This window comes from Manis javanica, chromosome 5, assembly GCF_040802235.1.
Source record: "Manis javanica isolate MJ-LG chromosome 5, MJ_LKY, whole genome shotgun sequence".
In the NCBI taxonomy this organism is placed as follows: Eukaryota; Metazoa; Chordata; class Mammalia; order Pholidota; family Manidae; genus Manis; species Manis javanica.
In genome coordinates, this window is record NC_133160.1 from 12,302,311 (window position 1) to 12,317,950 (window position 15,640).

The following is a 15,640-nucleotide window of genomic DNA, read 5'->3' on the forward strand; positions in this document are numbered from 1 at the left end:
GCCGTTAGGGCCCTTAAGGTACAATTCAGACTCCACAGTTGTAACCCTGCCCTGACCCAGTTGCCAGTCTCATCTCTTAACCACTGCATGGATGGCCTTCTGTTCCAACCCCAGGGCCCCCCTCTTGGTGCTTTGAAATATCAGGTATGTTCCTGTCTCAGGACTTTGCACATCTCATTTCAGAACCTGGACCACTCTTCTGACCTCATCTTCCCATTCTGCCAGGCCAAATCCTTCACCCTCATCTTAAACGTCACTCTGCAAGGCCCATCCTGGTCAGGTCTCCCTATTTGAAACCCTCTCTGTACCTCTACTTCATAGCACTTGTCACAACTGTAATTTAAAAACGTATCTGTGTGATGACATGTTCGATGTCTGCCTTGGCCACTGATTATTTGCTCCATCAGCGTGGGGACCAAATCAGCATTGTTCACCACCACGTTACGAGCCCCTACAGCAGGGGCCAGCATGTGGTTGGTGCTCGGTCAGTATCTGTTCGAGGAGAATGAATTCACAGAGACAAAATGCTGTAGGTGGCCTCTGGTTTTCCTTTCTTTCTTCACCTTCCCTACAGCCCCTTAGCTGGGGTCCTTAGTAGCAACCCAAACTCTTAGGGGCACAGCACTTTACAGTTTGCAGAAGGCTTCCCCACCTATGTGCCATGGGTAGCTAGCTGGAAAGTGTACTTGCAATCACTGTTTGCCTCCTACCTGCAGCATTTCCTCCAGGCTTGGTCTCCTTCCCCAGGTAACAAGAGCAGCAATTATGAAGTGCCTACTGTGTGGCAGCACTGGGCTGAGCACCTTCCATGTATTAATTCACATTATTCTGACATTGATCCTGTGAGTTGGGCAGCATCATCCCCATTTTACACATGAGAAAACTTAGGCACAGAGAGGTCGAATAACCTGCTGAGGATTACCCAGGACATGGCAGAGGAAGTTATGAAGTCAGGCAGAGGCCTCTGAACCTAACCACTGCTTCCAGAGACGGACTTATGGAGCGTTTTTGGCCTTCATCCTGCATGCTGCAGAAGTCTCTCTTCTGAGCACATCTTCTAAAACCCTGGGAATCCTGGGAGCCCCCCAGGCTGGAGGCCGGTGACAGAGAAACAGCTGGGGGTGGTGGTGGTGGCAGAGTGGGCAGAAGCTGCAAGAAGTGGGGGCAGGAGGCGGGGCTGCCCACCTCAGCCTGCCAGGTGTGTGCTCCTTGCCTGTGGCCCCGCTGGGGCTTCCCCTCAGCATACAGGGGAGCAAAGCAGTCTGAAAGAAGCCCTGGGCGTTTGCCGCACTAAACCTGCCCAGGCAGCAGATGGCCTCCGTTGGCCGGCTCCCTCCTTGTCTCCCCTGTCCCTGGCACACTGGTCCCTCCTCTCTCCCTGCAGAGGTGGGTGAGCAAGCAGGGGGCTGGCCTGATGCTCTCTGCTTCACTCCTGCAGTCGACAGAGGCTGTCGGATGTGAGAGGCCACGGAGTGCGGGCCGAGGTGGGGCCTGGGACTCCCTGGTGGCTCTGCTGTCTGTGCTGTGGGGTGCTGGGCAGGTTGCTTAACCTCTCTGATCTCAGTCTCCCCCTTCACGCACATGGATGATAAAAGCACTTACCTGGTAGGGATGTTGTGAACAGCAAAAGAGCGAATTAGATGAAAAGCTTTCTAATGGAGCCGGTCATAGAGTAAGCACTCAGCAGACATTAGCTGCTGCCTGGGGTGTATCAGGACCGCAGCCACAGACAAGACGGAAAATCTGTCCCCAAGACCTGACGGTCTATCCGGGCCAGCAGAAGAGATGGCAGAGCCAGGAAGACTCCCAAGCAAAACTCAAAGGAACTGCGTGCCTGCTATATACCATGACTTGGGCATAGATTAACATTAACCTTTCAATAACCCAGGGAAGCAGAATTCTTCTTATCCCCATTTCATAGGCTTAGAAACAGAGGTGCAGAGAGCTTGGAAAGTGGCACGTTGGGACTGGAAACACATTCTGCCCAGTTTGACACCCTAAATTCTGCCTGGGACTCTACTCTTTCCTGGGAAGGGAGAGGGGGCCCTAAAAGCTTTGGGGCCAAGGTGTATAGGGTGGACTTCATTGGCCGCCTACTCAAACCTCTTCCCTTGTGGGCCAGCAGCTGATTCCAGACGCTGTGACAAAAACACCCCCAAATGCCTCCTTGGTGGGGATGCAGTACCCCCTCCTCCTAAGAACCACTGGCCTAGAGAATGGCAGCAAGAGTGATCTGGGGCCTGGCCGCTGCTGAGCCGGCCGTGCCGCTAGCCCCTTCCAGACGGCTTGTTCCTTGTGTGAACCGATGCTCTCTTGCTACTCAAGCCGGAGCTTTCTCCTTGGCTGCACGTTGGCGCCGCCCAGGGGGCCTTGTGAACCTCGGCGTCCAGGCTGCAGCCAGGCCAAGAAAATCGGAATTGGAAACTCCTCAGCTGGTTCCAATATGAGCCAAGTTTAGAACCAGTGACATCTAGTTCTGTGTCAACTCTAGTTTCCACAAATAACCTGGGAACTGTGTTAAACATGCAGATTCTGACTCAGTTGCCTGGGGTGGGGCCCGAGAGTCTGAATTTCTAACAAGCTCCCAGGTGATGCTATGTGGCTGGATACAGACCACAGTCTGAGCAGTGAAGGCTGAAGCCACTGGTCCCCAACTCCAGCGAGCATCAGAATTGCGTGTGAAGAGGCGTGTTAAAACACAGATGGCCAGGCCCACCCCAGAGCTTAAGATCTGACAGGTCTGAGGTGGGGCCAGAGCATCTGTGCTCCCCACAAGTCTCCAGGTGGCGTTGATGCCGCTGGTCCGAAGACCACACTTGGAGAACCACTGTTGTGGCTGAGACATGAGGGAGGGGCCTACCCCCCACGCCCACCCCCACCATCTGTGGGTTGTATAATCTCGGGCAAGATGCTTCTCTTACTCCTCAGTGTCCTCCCCTCAAAATGAGGGTGATGAAATACTAGTGCCTCTTCCAGTGGGCGTCCCGAGGGTTGCAGTGAGGGCGCCAGCAGGGGTAAGCCTCTCGGAGCAGCGCCCGCCGCAGAGCAGGACTGATGTGAGTGACACATCCATCCTTGCTGCAATTGCACAGGCAGGCCTTGGCCCCTGGGGTGGCCCTCCTCTGGCCCACTCACCGCCAACGTTGTTCTTGTACGTGTTGTACATCTCCTTCACCCGCCGGTAGCGGAAGGCCAGCTTCCTCATCCAGTCCACACCGCCGTGCACACCGGAGCCCAGGCACAGGTTGGCTCCCGGGGCTGAACTGTGGAAGCCATCAGCCGAGAAGTTGTACGTGCTGGGGACAGAGAAGGGGGATGGGGGTGGAGAAGAGACAGCGTTAGTGTAGGGAGTGGGGGTGGGAGGCTCCTCTCCAGGGGACCGCAGGCCCCCTGTGACACAGGTTGGGGCTTAGGGCATTCAAGCCCCTGAATGTGCACTTGGAGGAGCAGGTCTGTAGCTTGAATCAACTTCCCAAAGAATGGAGGCACCTTTTATTCTTGCCTAATCACCATCCATTTTCCTTTCTTTTGGTATCAGATAACATCTCTATTTTGGGGGGCACTATCCCCACCCCTTGCATGCAGTGGCCAAGCAAGGGGAAGCCTCTCTCCCTTTAGAATTTGAAGTTGGAAGGGAATTCCAAAAGGAGATGGAGTTGGTTCATCCTAACAGAAGGGTCCGGAAGAAGGTGTCAGTTCCCACTCCTTTGACCCCCACATCTGTCCTGCTTCCCATCCCCCCAGGAGGCTGGGCTGCTCACCCATTTCTCCCATTCTGTGAGCATCTATCTCCATATCCTTCCACAGAGATTCCCTATTTAAAATGTTTTACTTGTTCAAGTAGGCAGAGTCGATTTGCGGATGTAATTCCCCACCCTGAAGGAAGCCTTCCGGGCTAGGAAGTTCTACACGTAGGTGGGTGACAAGTCAGAATGTTACACGAAGTTAATGACAGAAGTGGCAGCTGGGAACCAGATGGGGAACATGTGGGCGATTTACCACCCACAGCAACTAGCCTGCGAGAATGCAAACCCCAGCCCTTTGGAGGAAGCCTGCACCAGAGGCTTTGTACAGGGTTGCGAATTCCCAGGCGTGTTGCTTATGCTATGGAGCTGCAGGGAAGTACCACCCAGAGGGCGCACGGGATGTAGGACCGAACGCTTAGAAGATGAAAGTCTCTTCAGAGAAAGACCAGAAGGAAACGAGTCAGTGCGGTACCACGGGCTGTCTCAGGGCGTGAGCGTGGCTGAGGTTTTTCTCTCTGATCTATTTTTGCTATTTCTGGATTTTCTATGATGAGTTTAAGAGCGGAAAAAGAGAAACATTATATATATTTTTAGAAGATGCAATGCAATAGGAATGAAACACCCCTTGGAAATTGTACCTCAAGTGCCTCCGGTTAACGCCACTCCTGTGGCAGAGTGAGAGGGAACTTAAAGAGTGGGAAGGGCCAGGAGGGTGACATGCCGGGCGCCAGAGCGCAGAGGGATGGGACTTGCTGCTGTCACCACTTCAGTGCCTGGGCTCAGCCTGTCTCTGAGCAGAGGCCAGGCCTTGCTGCCTGGGTGGAAAACTGCTCCCAGGGAAGAGGATCTGGTGTGGCAACAACTCTGCAGGGGCCACAGAAATGCCTTGAGTGAAGTCCCACCCTCAACAGAAAATTTCGCCCTGGGGCTTCCTGGGGCAGGTAGGCCAGGAGGACATGAGCAGCCCGCCAGTGTTGCCTCCAGAGCAGGCTGTGTGGACAGTCACACAGACACCACCAGGCCGACAGAAGTCCTTCAGACAGCCTTAAATTCTCGCCTACGGGTCCATCTAACCCCCCCCCCACATTCACCCGTGCCATTTTTCATATAGACATATCTGTGAGTGTGAGTGTGTAAAAAATGGGACGCAAGTAAGTCATAATGTCCGAAAGTGGTTAGTTCGAGATTGCAAATAGAGGTGGTTGTAAGTTTCTTCTCTGTTCTTTACTGAATTACTTAAATGGTAAGACCCATGGAGAAGACAGTATGGCTGTTCCGATACTTGTTTGCACAAAACCTTCCTCTTCCCCATGACAGACGTCAGTGGGTTTATCACCAGACATGTTGTTCCTTCTCCCTCCTCAGCTGCCGCCTTGGGTGGTGATGACCAGGGGCTGAAGATAAATGAAATTTACCAACTGGTAAAAGGAGCAGACAACACCTCACCACAGGACAGAGGGCCTTTTCTCAAGGACTCCCTTGTGCTGGGCACTTTTCTAGCACATTCTTAACCTGATAAGAAGGAGGCAATACAACTTCCCCTGATCACATCCCCTTGTCTCCAGAACCTATACTTTGATCCTCCTTCCTCTCTACTGTAGAGTTTTCCATCTTGCTAGATTATTTACTTTTTTTTAGGAACTTTATTTTCCATCATCCTTATTTTGATTTTAGACTACTATGGAGGAACAGTTTAAGACCACTCGGTGGGTTCCTGCCCATTCATGGCTTGGGCACTGAAGCTGCAGGCCTGTCTTTGGTGGTGAGCTTGGGCTGAGCGCTGCGGTCTTCATGAGGGAACCGCTGGACAGACAGGGAGCCCCAGTGTGCCTCCAGGCCCATCTGTGACCTTGGGTTGAGGACAGGAAATGTGGGAGCAGGAGCCACCCATTCCGCCTGACAGTCCTCCTTGCCCACAGCCTTTTCCCCAGGGGCCTGCCCTTCCTCTTCCATCCCTCCAGGACCTCTGAGGAAGCAGAGATCACGACCTCCCACACGTGTTCACAGGAGATGGTGCCACGCATGCCCAGAACACCCCAGCTCAGCATCCAGCACGTCAGGCCCGCTGAGGGAGCCCTGTTGCAGGGATGGCAGTGTCTGCACAGCCCAGAGGAGAGTCCGTGTTACAAAGAGTGATCATAGGCAGGTTCACACAGAGCTTCACGAGAGGCTGGTGGTCGGCCCTGGGATCAGCAGCCACCAGAGGTCTCGGCTCCCAGACTGCTGCCTGGCTCCGGTTAGCAAACATTCCAGAGGTGAAGCAGCCGGCAAGAGGCGTGGCTCTGGTGGCAGCTGCAAACTTCAGCACGGCTCACTGGCCAGGATTCCTGGAGGATATGACACCAGCATCAGCCCGGTTTTCAGTGGCCACAATGGCACGAGCTGCTGGCAGAAGCTTCTCCCAGGTTCTCTTCAGCTTTATGATGTAGATGCCAACACTCCTTTTGTAGATGTACTGTTGTGTTTGGAGTCAGGGTTGGTGCCACCTGAGTGGGTTCCTTCTGCAAGGCATGTGAGGACACGCTCCTCCTTCATTTGCAAGACATCAAGGATGCTGGACTTTGTGGAAGTTTCCCTTTAAATTACATTGGGAACCCAGAACAATGCCCATGGACCCCTTCCTGGGTAGTATGAAAGGGCTAGATCATTTATTTTTGAAAAACAGCACTGAGGGTGACTATAAACTCCAGGACATCCACGGGAGATGTCTGGATGTTCTTCCAAGAGGTGGAGGGCAGGGACTCCTGCCTCTCCCACTCACCCGCTGGGTGAGGCTGGTGGATTACTTAACCTCTCTGTGCCTCCAATCCCCCAACTGTGAGATGGGGATGATGATAAAAGCATCTAGGTCCTAGTTAGTAAGTGTGAAGATGAGTGAGCTAGTCCACGGAGAGCATCTGCAACAGGGTGCGGCGCAAAGCAAGGGGCGTTACCAAGGTTGGTTTTTACTGTCAACTGAAAAAACAAAAGAAGGGGCATTTGCTGCTTGGTGCCAGTGCCTGGCAGGTACTCAGGAGATAGTTCCTGAATGAATAAATGGGGAATTTGGTTGCTGAGGGAAGAACACCCTTGGATTGTGGATTCTTGAAGGAGGTACCAAACAGCTCAGCATGAGACAGGGCTCAAAAGAACATTGCTCTGAATTCCAAGCCAGCCAGCCAGAGGGGAAGCTATAAAAATGGAACCCTGGTTGCTCATTGACTTGAAAGGGAAAATGGTTCCCGGGGATGACTTCATGGAAAGGACACAATTAACCTCGATCTGGGGTTTATTCCATAAATTGAGAACTCCTGGCTGGCCCGGGAGCCTTGCTCTTGACTGCAGGAAGGGGTTTGCTGAATAGCAGATTAAAACGAAGCAGGCGCCTGCCCGCCTATCGCCTCTAATTGTGCTGGGCTTTGAAAAGACGCGTAGGGCTCAGTAACAGAAAGTCTGATTTCTTTTTTTTGGAGCAAGTTGGAAGACACACCCAGGGAGCAGACACTAAGTGAAGTTATGATGACTGTAATCAAAAAATTATTTGGTCTAGTATTATTTTTGGTGGGCCAAGAGGCATTGAATTGTGATAATATAAGCACAGATTCGCTATGGTTCTATTTTTATAAAGTCTCCTTGGGGGCAGGCTTGGAACATTCCTGCTACATTCCTCTGAAAGCTGTCTTGTTCCAAGTGGTTGGGTACCTTATTTCCAGAATCCATGTCCTAGGAGTGTTTTCCCCTCAAAACCAGACATACCACTTATTCATTCAAGAAATATTGTTTTGAGTATTGACTATATCAACTTTTATATGAAATAATATATATGTGCTAATCAATGCAATCAAGCCTTTGAAGGACGTATACCAGACTCTTAATGATGGTGATTCCGGGAGGCAAGATGGGACGTGGTGTTTGAATTTTTTTACGATATGCATGAGTTACTTTGGCAGGCCAGAAAGAAAGCATAGAGAGATAAACCTAAGCAGAGTCACAGAGTTTGTGGAAATCTCTGCCTCAGCAATAAGAGGTGATGTGGAAGAGGCTGCAGGGTAGAGGCTGCGTTGTGATTTTTGAGTTCAGAGAAGCACACGGCCCAGTTGTGGCTGCAGACAGGCACACCTCCTGTTGAAAACCAGCCCGCCCCTCCTCTCTGCCTCCCAGTGCAAGGCAAGATCGCTCGCCAAGCAGAAGGGGCGTCTGGGCGTCTGTGACTCCCCAAATCCCTACCTTAAATCCTGTCCGTTATCATCAGAGGAGACGTCATCAATGTGGATCTGGTCACAGTCCTACAGAGAATTTGGCAAGAAGAGAAAAAGAGGGAGAAACACGACTGGTTACTCTCTTGCAGCCTCTAGGAGCTGAGGGGTGGAATGAGCAATGGCCTCGGAGTCAGAAGTCCTGAATTCCAGTCCAAGCGTTGCCACTACAGGGCAGGTGACCTCGGGCTTATTCTCATCCCCTCTTTGCCTGTGGTTTCCTACAAAGGAGCAGGTTCATTCTAAGGGGGTAGGTGGGTGAACATATTAATTTGCCATGCAAACCAGGACAGTTTTGCACGTAAAGGGGGCTGCTGTTAGTATTACACAGGAGGACAGGCACAAAGCGGGACCACCTCCCTGTGTTCCCAGGTACACTGGGAAATATGGTCACGTTGGCCATTTAGTAGAAGCCTTTGCCTTGTTCAAGGTGTTTCCTCTGCTGGGAATGCTCTTCTGCCTCCTCCATCTAGTGACCCTTCTCCTCTTTAAGCATTAGCTTCTGGAGGTACCCCTTCCCAAGTTCCCCTTTGTGTCCCATGATCTGTGATCCTCATTTATCAAGCACTTCCAAGGGCTTGCCATGCAACAGACTCCAACGACATGCTGCTTTCCAACACCCATAGATTTCTGTACTTTCTGGAGAAACACCTTAACACATGTGAGTTAAGACCAAGAAGAGGAGATGAGGAAGGAGGTGGGCGCATGACCCAGACTCAACCAATCAGAGAGACTCAGGCTGCCTGAGGCCACAGCACCTGCTTCGGTGATGAGCACGTAATCTAAGCTGGGCCAGTGAGAACCCGATCCTGGAGCTGCTGGAGGAAAGTAGGTCTGAGAGCTGGAGAGAGGAATGGGGTCCGATCACATTATTTGATCTGCTGGACCCAGCCACAAGTGAAACTAGGGCGCCCTGACTGGGAGGCTGGAACTAGCCCTGCAAAGATGTCTGTGGAACCTTAAGTGACTTTGCAGATATGATTAAGTTGAAGAATTGGGGATGAGGAGATATCTTGGATTACCCAGGTGGGCCCTACATATAATTACAGGGTCCTTGCAAGTTGGAGGCAGGGGGATGTTTGACAACAGGAAGAGGGGGCTGGAGCGATGTGCTTTGAAGATGGAGGAGGAGGCCACAAGCCAAGAAATACAAGTGGGCCCTGGAAGCCGAAAAAGGCACAGATTCTTCCCTCACAGCCCCAGAAGATGCCGGCCCCACTGACATCTTGAGCTCAGTGAAACCTATTTCAGACTTCCGGCCCCCGGAACCAGAAGAGAACGCATTTGTGCTGCTTAAGCCGCTAAGTGTGTGGTGATTTGTCACGGCTGCCACAGGACATTAATGCACAACTTTTCAGTCTAAGCTAGCGGGGTCGGATTTCTGTCGCTTGGCAGTCAGGAGTCCTGCAACGCCGCCCACGGAAGCTACACGCAGCACAGACCCCTCCGGCCAACCCCACCTCCACCATCAAGCCCACTGGGATGAAGGGGCCGTAAGGCAAAGATCGTGAGTGTGCTGCGCCCCTCCCTGCGGTACAGGCTCTGGAATCTGACCACCTGGGTTTGGGGTCTAGATCCAATCACCCCCCAGCTGACCTCAGCACCCTGAACTCAGAGGTCTGACTGGTAAGTGGGGATAATCTGAACCTACTTGACAGGGTTGAGGTGAAGAGGGACGTGCTGCATTGGAAGCATCTAGAACAGCGCCTAGAACACAGTTGGGGCTACATACATACAGTTTTCACTGTGTTAAGATTGATAAATGCCCCCATTTTGGTTGCAAGGTAGTTTTAGGAGGCAGCTCTCTCCTCACAAAGAGTGTCAGGGAGAGGAGAACCACATACAACTCTGAGCTTGACCTCTGAGGAAAATGTGGTGGTAGCATTTCTGGGCCTTCGGTGGGAAGACTGTATGAGCTGGAAAAAAATGTTTTCAACATTCTGAGCAGATCTCTGTTTACACAAGGAAGATGCCTGACTTGGCCTTTGAGAACAGGAGCTTTGCTGGGGGATGACATGAACCCCACCCCTCATGAAACTTTTTAAAGGTGTCTAGAGGTAACTTTGTTGTTATGGAGATGTGGGGATGGGGACAGTGGCCTTTGGGACAGCCTGGGCTTTGGGGATCAAGGCTGGGACCAGGGAGAAGGGGTGGTGGCCCTGCTGGGTCGTCTCTGACCCCTGAATGGGCTTCGGATCGGACAGGGGTTTGCTGGGAGGTGAGGTTTGTCTCCAGAGTCCCTGGCCTGCTGTGGCGCACAGCTCTGGGAGAGTGACAAATTATGACTCAGAGCCTACCGTTCTCTCGCAGTAGGGGACCTTGCATGTGTGTGGCCTGGCCAGCACTGGGCATGGGCACGGTGTGCTCTGAAGGCCTGGATGGCAGAGGCAGCAGGGAAGCCCCACCACGTGACTTCAGGGTCAGCCACAGGCAAGTGGGAATCTGAGCAGATGACAGAGAACACGGCCAGTGCGAAATGGTGGCCACCACAGAGAAACTCTTGGAAGAGTGCTGGTGGAAAAAAAATGGAGTGGGGGTGGCCACTGGGTGGCCACTCATGAGCCAGCAGCTGTCTGGCTTTCTCCCCAACCTCTTCTGCTCATGATTCCATGTTTCCTTTTTTTCCATGTAGGCGGAGGCTAGTGGAGGCTTGGGGGCCTCAGGGGTAATTTACCCTCCTCCCCCAGGGGGCGTGTCCTTTCCTAAAGTAGTTGAGGCTGATCATGATGCTATGCCCCAAATTTAAAGATTCTATAGCCATACTACTGCAGTAGCAATTAGCCACATGTGGTTATTTATAGTTATATTTAAATTAATTACAATTAAATATAATTAGAAATTCAGTTCCTTAGGCCTATTTCAAGTGCTTAAAAGCCAGATGTAGCCCGTGGCTCCCATACTGGATGGTGCATGTCTTTCCATCATTGCAGGAAATTCTACTTTTGAGGGATAAAGGAACCAGGCTGACAACTTTTCTTCTGTGTTGATAAGCTCAGTTAGGGAACAGCTTGGAAGCTGGCCTGGGGACATATATTATTTAGCCCTCATTTTTTTTTTAGATTGTGCTTAAAAAATTTGAGGGGGGAACAAGCACCATATGTAAATTCAGGGGATCTCTCTCATCCATCCTCTCTCTTCTTGTTCTCACTCTGTCTCCCGAATGTTCAGCGACTTTGCAAGTTTACACGTGTGGTAATACAAGGCTTGCATTCTCTTACGTGGACAATCGGTCTCTGCTGGGTGTTCTTTTCATGACCTGGTTCCTTGGCCCCTGTGGGCATCCTAGTTTGAGACCTCTGATCCACAGAATCCCATATAGATGGAAGGATTCTGGGGCCAGCAACCTTGATATGTTAATGAAAACTATATTTAAAAGCCATGCTGACTTTACAGACCCAGGCACAGAGGAAACAAAATTAATAGCAGATCCTCCACCCCAGTCCATTGCTTTGCCTGAAATTGGAAAAACACCTCCTTATGCCCCCCAGCCCTTCCCTCCAGCTCAAAAGCTGCTCTGGGGGTCACCCGGGCTCAGGCCTCTGGAAGGGGTTCCCTGCTTTCCCTGATGTCAGGGGAAAGGTATGTGGGGAGGCTCTGTTTTTCTCATTTGCAAGGGGATTGTTGGGGGCGCTAAAGTGTGACAACAGTAGCGATCACATTTCGGACTTAATAAAATACCATGCCGCTCAGCTAGACACTACCTCATACTCCACCAGCTGACCCGGATCGAGTTACCCACCGAGCCAGCAACCAGGCGAGTGGGACAGTGCACAGGGCAGAGGACAGACTGAGCTTCTGGGGAGGAGGGCCCGAGGCCCCTCAACTCTGCTGCCTGGAGGGCAGGCCACTAAGGCGCTGGATGCTGGCTTTTCATAGCTCAGAGCGCTTCTGGCCTCTCCTGGGCTACAGTGGGACTATCCTGGGGGTGTGAGCAGGACTGGCTAGCAATGGCAGAGGAAGGGTTCTCACGGTCTGGACATGGGTGAGGCCCAAGCCCCAGAGCAATCTCAGCCTCAAGGAATTTATACTTTCTGACCCAGAGAAACACCCACAAATACCTTGGACAAGGATGTCCATCATCCCAGTGAGGGGCTGGAAGACACCTAGAGTGCCCTCAACTGGATCATAGCTGAATGAGCTGTGGTATGTCCATTCAGTGGACTTCCAGCTGGTAGTTCAGAACAATGAGATGAATTTTTATGTTAGCACGTGGTAATATTTCCAAGATAGCCTATTGTGTGAAAAAAGCAGGCTGGAGAATGCTACATCCAGTATTGCATCATCTGTGTGTTTGTAAAAACTCAGTAAAACAAAACCAAGGTATTTTATAGGCATATATACACGTATGTAAGTCCAAAAAGATCTGGAGGCTCACACATCCAACCAAGAGCAGCAATTCCCTCTGGGAAGGGCTGGGGTTGCGTTAGCGGTTGAAGGAAGCTTGATACTTACTGAAACTCTTTATTTTCCTTCCTTTTTTTCCCACAAGGATAATGCAGTATGCTATGCTTTTGGGAAAAAACTGACAATAACTCACGGGGGAGGAGACAGTCTCTAACGCTGGAGGGCAGAAGCTAACTTTAAGTTCCCAATGTGTTGGGGGCTGTGCTCAGCATTTCACATATATTAAGGGGGATATCATTGTCATCCCATCTTATGGGGAAGAAAATGAGGTGGGGACAAGTGCAGGGACATGCCTGTCATGGGCTGAATTGTGTCCCCTCAAAAGATGAGGAAGCTGTAACCCCCAGCCCCCTTGAACATGACCTTATTTGGAAATAGGAGCTTTGCCGATGATCAAGTTAAGATGAGGTCACTAGGGGTGGGCCCTAATCTAATATAATTGGCGTCCTTATAAAAAGGGGGAATTTGGACTGCAACGCACAGAGAGAATGCCATGTGATCATGAGGACAGAGATGGGGCAATGCATCGACAAACCAAGGAACAGCTGGGATCACCAGAAGCTAGGAGAGAGAGGCCTGGAGCAGATTCTCCCACCCGCCCTCAGAAGAAAGTAACCTTGCTGACACCTTGATCTTGGACTTCTGGTCTCAAGAACTGTGAGGCAGTAAGTGTCTGTTATTGAAGCCACCCAGACTGTACTTTGTCCACAGCAGCCCCAAGAAATGAATACAATGGCCGATTCTACACAGCAAGGGGAGAGGGAGCCCAGGAGGCCTTCAGAGCCTGGAAGAAGAGCCAGCCATCTGAAGCCTATCTATAAAAACACCTACTATGGGTCCAGAACAGCTTTAGACAATGCATGGGTCAGGAGAGGGGAGGTTTTTGCCCTCAAGGTACTTATCATGGCCCTGGGGAAGATGAGGTAAATGCACATGAAATACTGAACTGCTAATTCAAGATACCCAGGTCTGATTACCTGCTATGTGCCCAGAGCTAGGCTGGACCCTGCATGTGTCCTGGCGCCCCTGACTCCTTGCTTTCCCTCACATCCCACTACCAATCTAGTAGCAAATCCTGCTGGCTCTCCCTTCCATGTGTAGCTGACCCTTGAACAATGTGGGGCACTGGGGTGCTGGGACCCCTGTGCAGTTGCAAATCTACATATAACTTCTGACTCCCCCAAACTTAACTACTAATAGTCTACTGTTGACAGGAGGCCTGATAATATCAACAGTTGAATAACACACATGTTGTATGTTATATGTATTATATACTGTATCCTTACCATAAAGTAAGTTAGAGAAAAGAAAATATTTTTTCAAATTGTAACACACCTCCCCAAATTTTCTAATATATTTACTGAAAAAAGTCCATGCACCCACACAGTTCAAACCTGTGCTGTTCAAGGGCTGCTGTAAATCCACAATTCAATATATATTCAATTTATATCCCCAATCTGACTAGTCTCCTCCACTGTTCCCATGGTGGCCCAAGCCACCACTATCTCCCATCTAGACCAGGGCTCAGCCAACTACAACCTGTGGGCCAAATCAGGCCCAACACCTATTTGTGTAAATAAAGTTTTATTGGAAACAGCCATGTTTATTCATTTACATACTGTCTATGGCTGCTTTTGTCCTACAGCTGAAGAACTGAATAGTGGAGGCAGAGACAGTTTGACCCGCAAAACCTAAACCATTAACTGTCTGGCTTTTTCCAGAAGTTTGCTGGCCCCTGACTCGGACTACTGCAGGCAGCTCATCAATCTCCCTGCCTCCACCCTTGCCTACCCGCTACCTTCCAGCCTCAGCTCCATCCAGCAGGCAAAGGGATCCTGTTAAACCCTAATGCAGATCCTGTCCCTCCCCTGCTCAAACTCCACAACAGGTCCCACCTCTCTCCAAGTGAAAACAGCACTCACAATGACTCCAGCTCCACGGGGCTGCACACCTTCCCACTCATCGCTTACCCCTGCCTACAACCTCGCCTCCCATCCACCTCTCACTGTGCTGCAGACATAGCGGCCTCCTGCTGTTCCTTCGGCAGCCCGTGTAGCCCTGCTGCTGGGCCTCTGCATTGCTGCTCTGGATTGAATGCCTTTCCCTTCTCTTCTGTCTGTCAAAAGCCTATAAAGGCTCTGTTGATGTCATCTCCTTTGTAAAAACAGCCCCAACTCCACCCCATGTGAGAGCAAATGGCTTCTGACTCTGTTGCCCCACTTTGTGGGGTCTCTAGGGCTAAGCTAGGCCTGACGTAATGGCCAATTTCTTCTTTCCTTCACTAAATTGGGAAGCTGAAGGTACTAGTTATTTTTTACTGATTTTTGCAAGGTCAGTGGGTACAGCAGTTAAGAGCACAGACTCGGGGTCCTGGGTTCAATTCTGCCTCTGCTACTTACAAACTGAATGACCCTGGACAAGGTATTGAATTTTTTTGACTCTCAGCCTCCTCATCTGTAACTGAGCTATGAAATGGTGTTTACCACATAGGGTATTACAAGGATTAAACAAATAGTACAGGTAAAGCACTTTCAAAAGTGCCTCACCTAATGTAATCACAATGCTGCTCATGTGAAACCTTCATAAGACTGTATATCAATGATACCTTAAAAAAAAAAAGGTGAAAAAACCCCCCCAACATTAAAAAAGAAAAAAAAATGTGCCTCAGCTGAAGAAGATACCACATACATGTCTAGTATAGTTATTGCTATTACTACTATTTTTAATTTTACAGCCCAAACTCTGTGCCTGGTACAGTGATGGTCAAATTGAATTGAGCCATCAAGAGAGACTCCTGGATAGTCAGCTCTGCAGATGGGGCAATTTAGAGGCGAAGCAGAAAACCACATTCCTCAGCCCAAACTCCATGAACATGTCAAGAGGCTCTGCATTCCTGCATCTCAGGGAACAGGGCAGAAGAGAACGCGGTAGAGAAGTTCAGGTTCACATGTCCTAGACTTTGCAGTTGGTGTTCAAACGCCCCTCCCTGGGCTCCAGTCCCTGCCCCCCATTTTCTAGGCATGTGATTTCAGGTAACTTGCTTAACACCTTTGAGCCTTCAGGTTTTGTTTTTTGTTTTTACATAAAATTTTAATTTTAGACTAGTTGTAGATTTACAGAAAAGTTGTGCATATAGTATAGGGAGTTCCCATATACCTCTGGCCCAGCTTACCCTATTGATAACATATTTGTACGATATGTTGGTCAAAACTAATAGGCAAATAAAGGTACATTATTATTAACTAATGTCAGTTG

General features: G+C 50.4%; 1 protein-coding gene, 1 long non-coding RNA gene and 1 pseudogene across 4 annotated transcripts in view; 1 reads left to right on the forward strand and 2 right to left on the reverse strand.

Annotated features, from left to right (window-relative positions):
* LOC140849454 (uncharacterized) overlaps nt 1-15,640 on the forward strand; it is an 81,316-nt gene that overhangs the window by 21,256 nt on the left and 44,420 nt on the right. The gene's annotated exons all lie outside the window — the stretch shown is intronic.
* Nucleotides 1-15,640, reverse strand: part of EYA2 (EYA transcriptional coactivator and phosphatase 2) — a 218,334-nt gene that overhangs the window by 11,469 nt on the left and 191,225 nt on the right. For all 3 annotated transcript variants that reach the window (XM_037006250.2, XM_017667454.3, XM_037006251.2), the window contains 2 exons: nt 7,953-8,011; nt 3,136-3,296 (listed from right to left, as the gene is read on the reverse strand). In XM_037006250.2, coding sequence (XP_036862145.2) covers nt 3,136-3,296; nt 7,953-8,011 — 220 coding nt within the window. The remainder of the gene's footprint in view (nt 1-3,135; nt 3,297-7,952; nt 8,012-15,640) is intronic.
* On the reverse strand, nt 4,931-7,903 carry LOC140849453 (small ribosomal subunit protein uS2B-like; annotated as a pseudogene).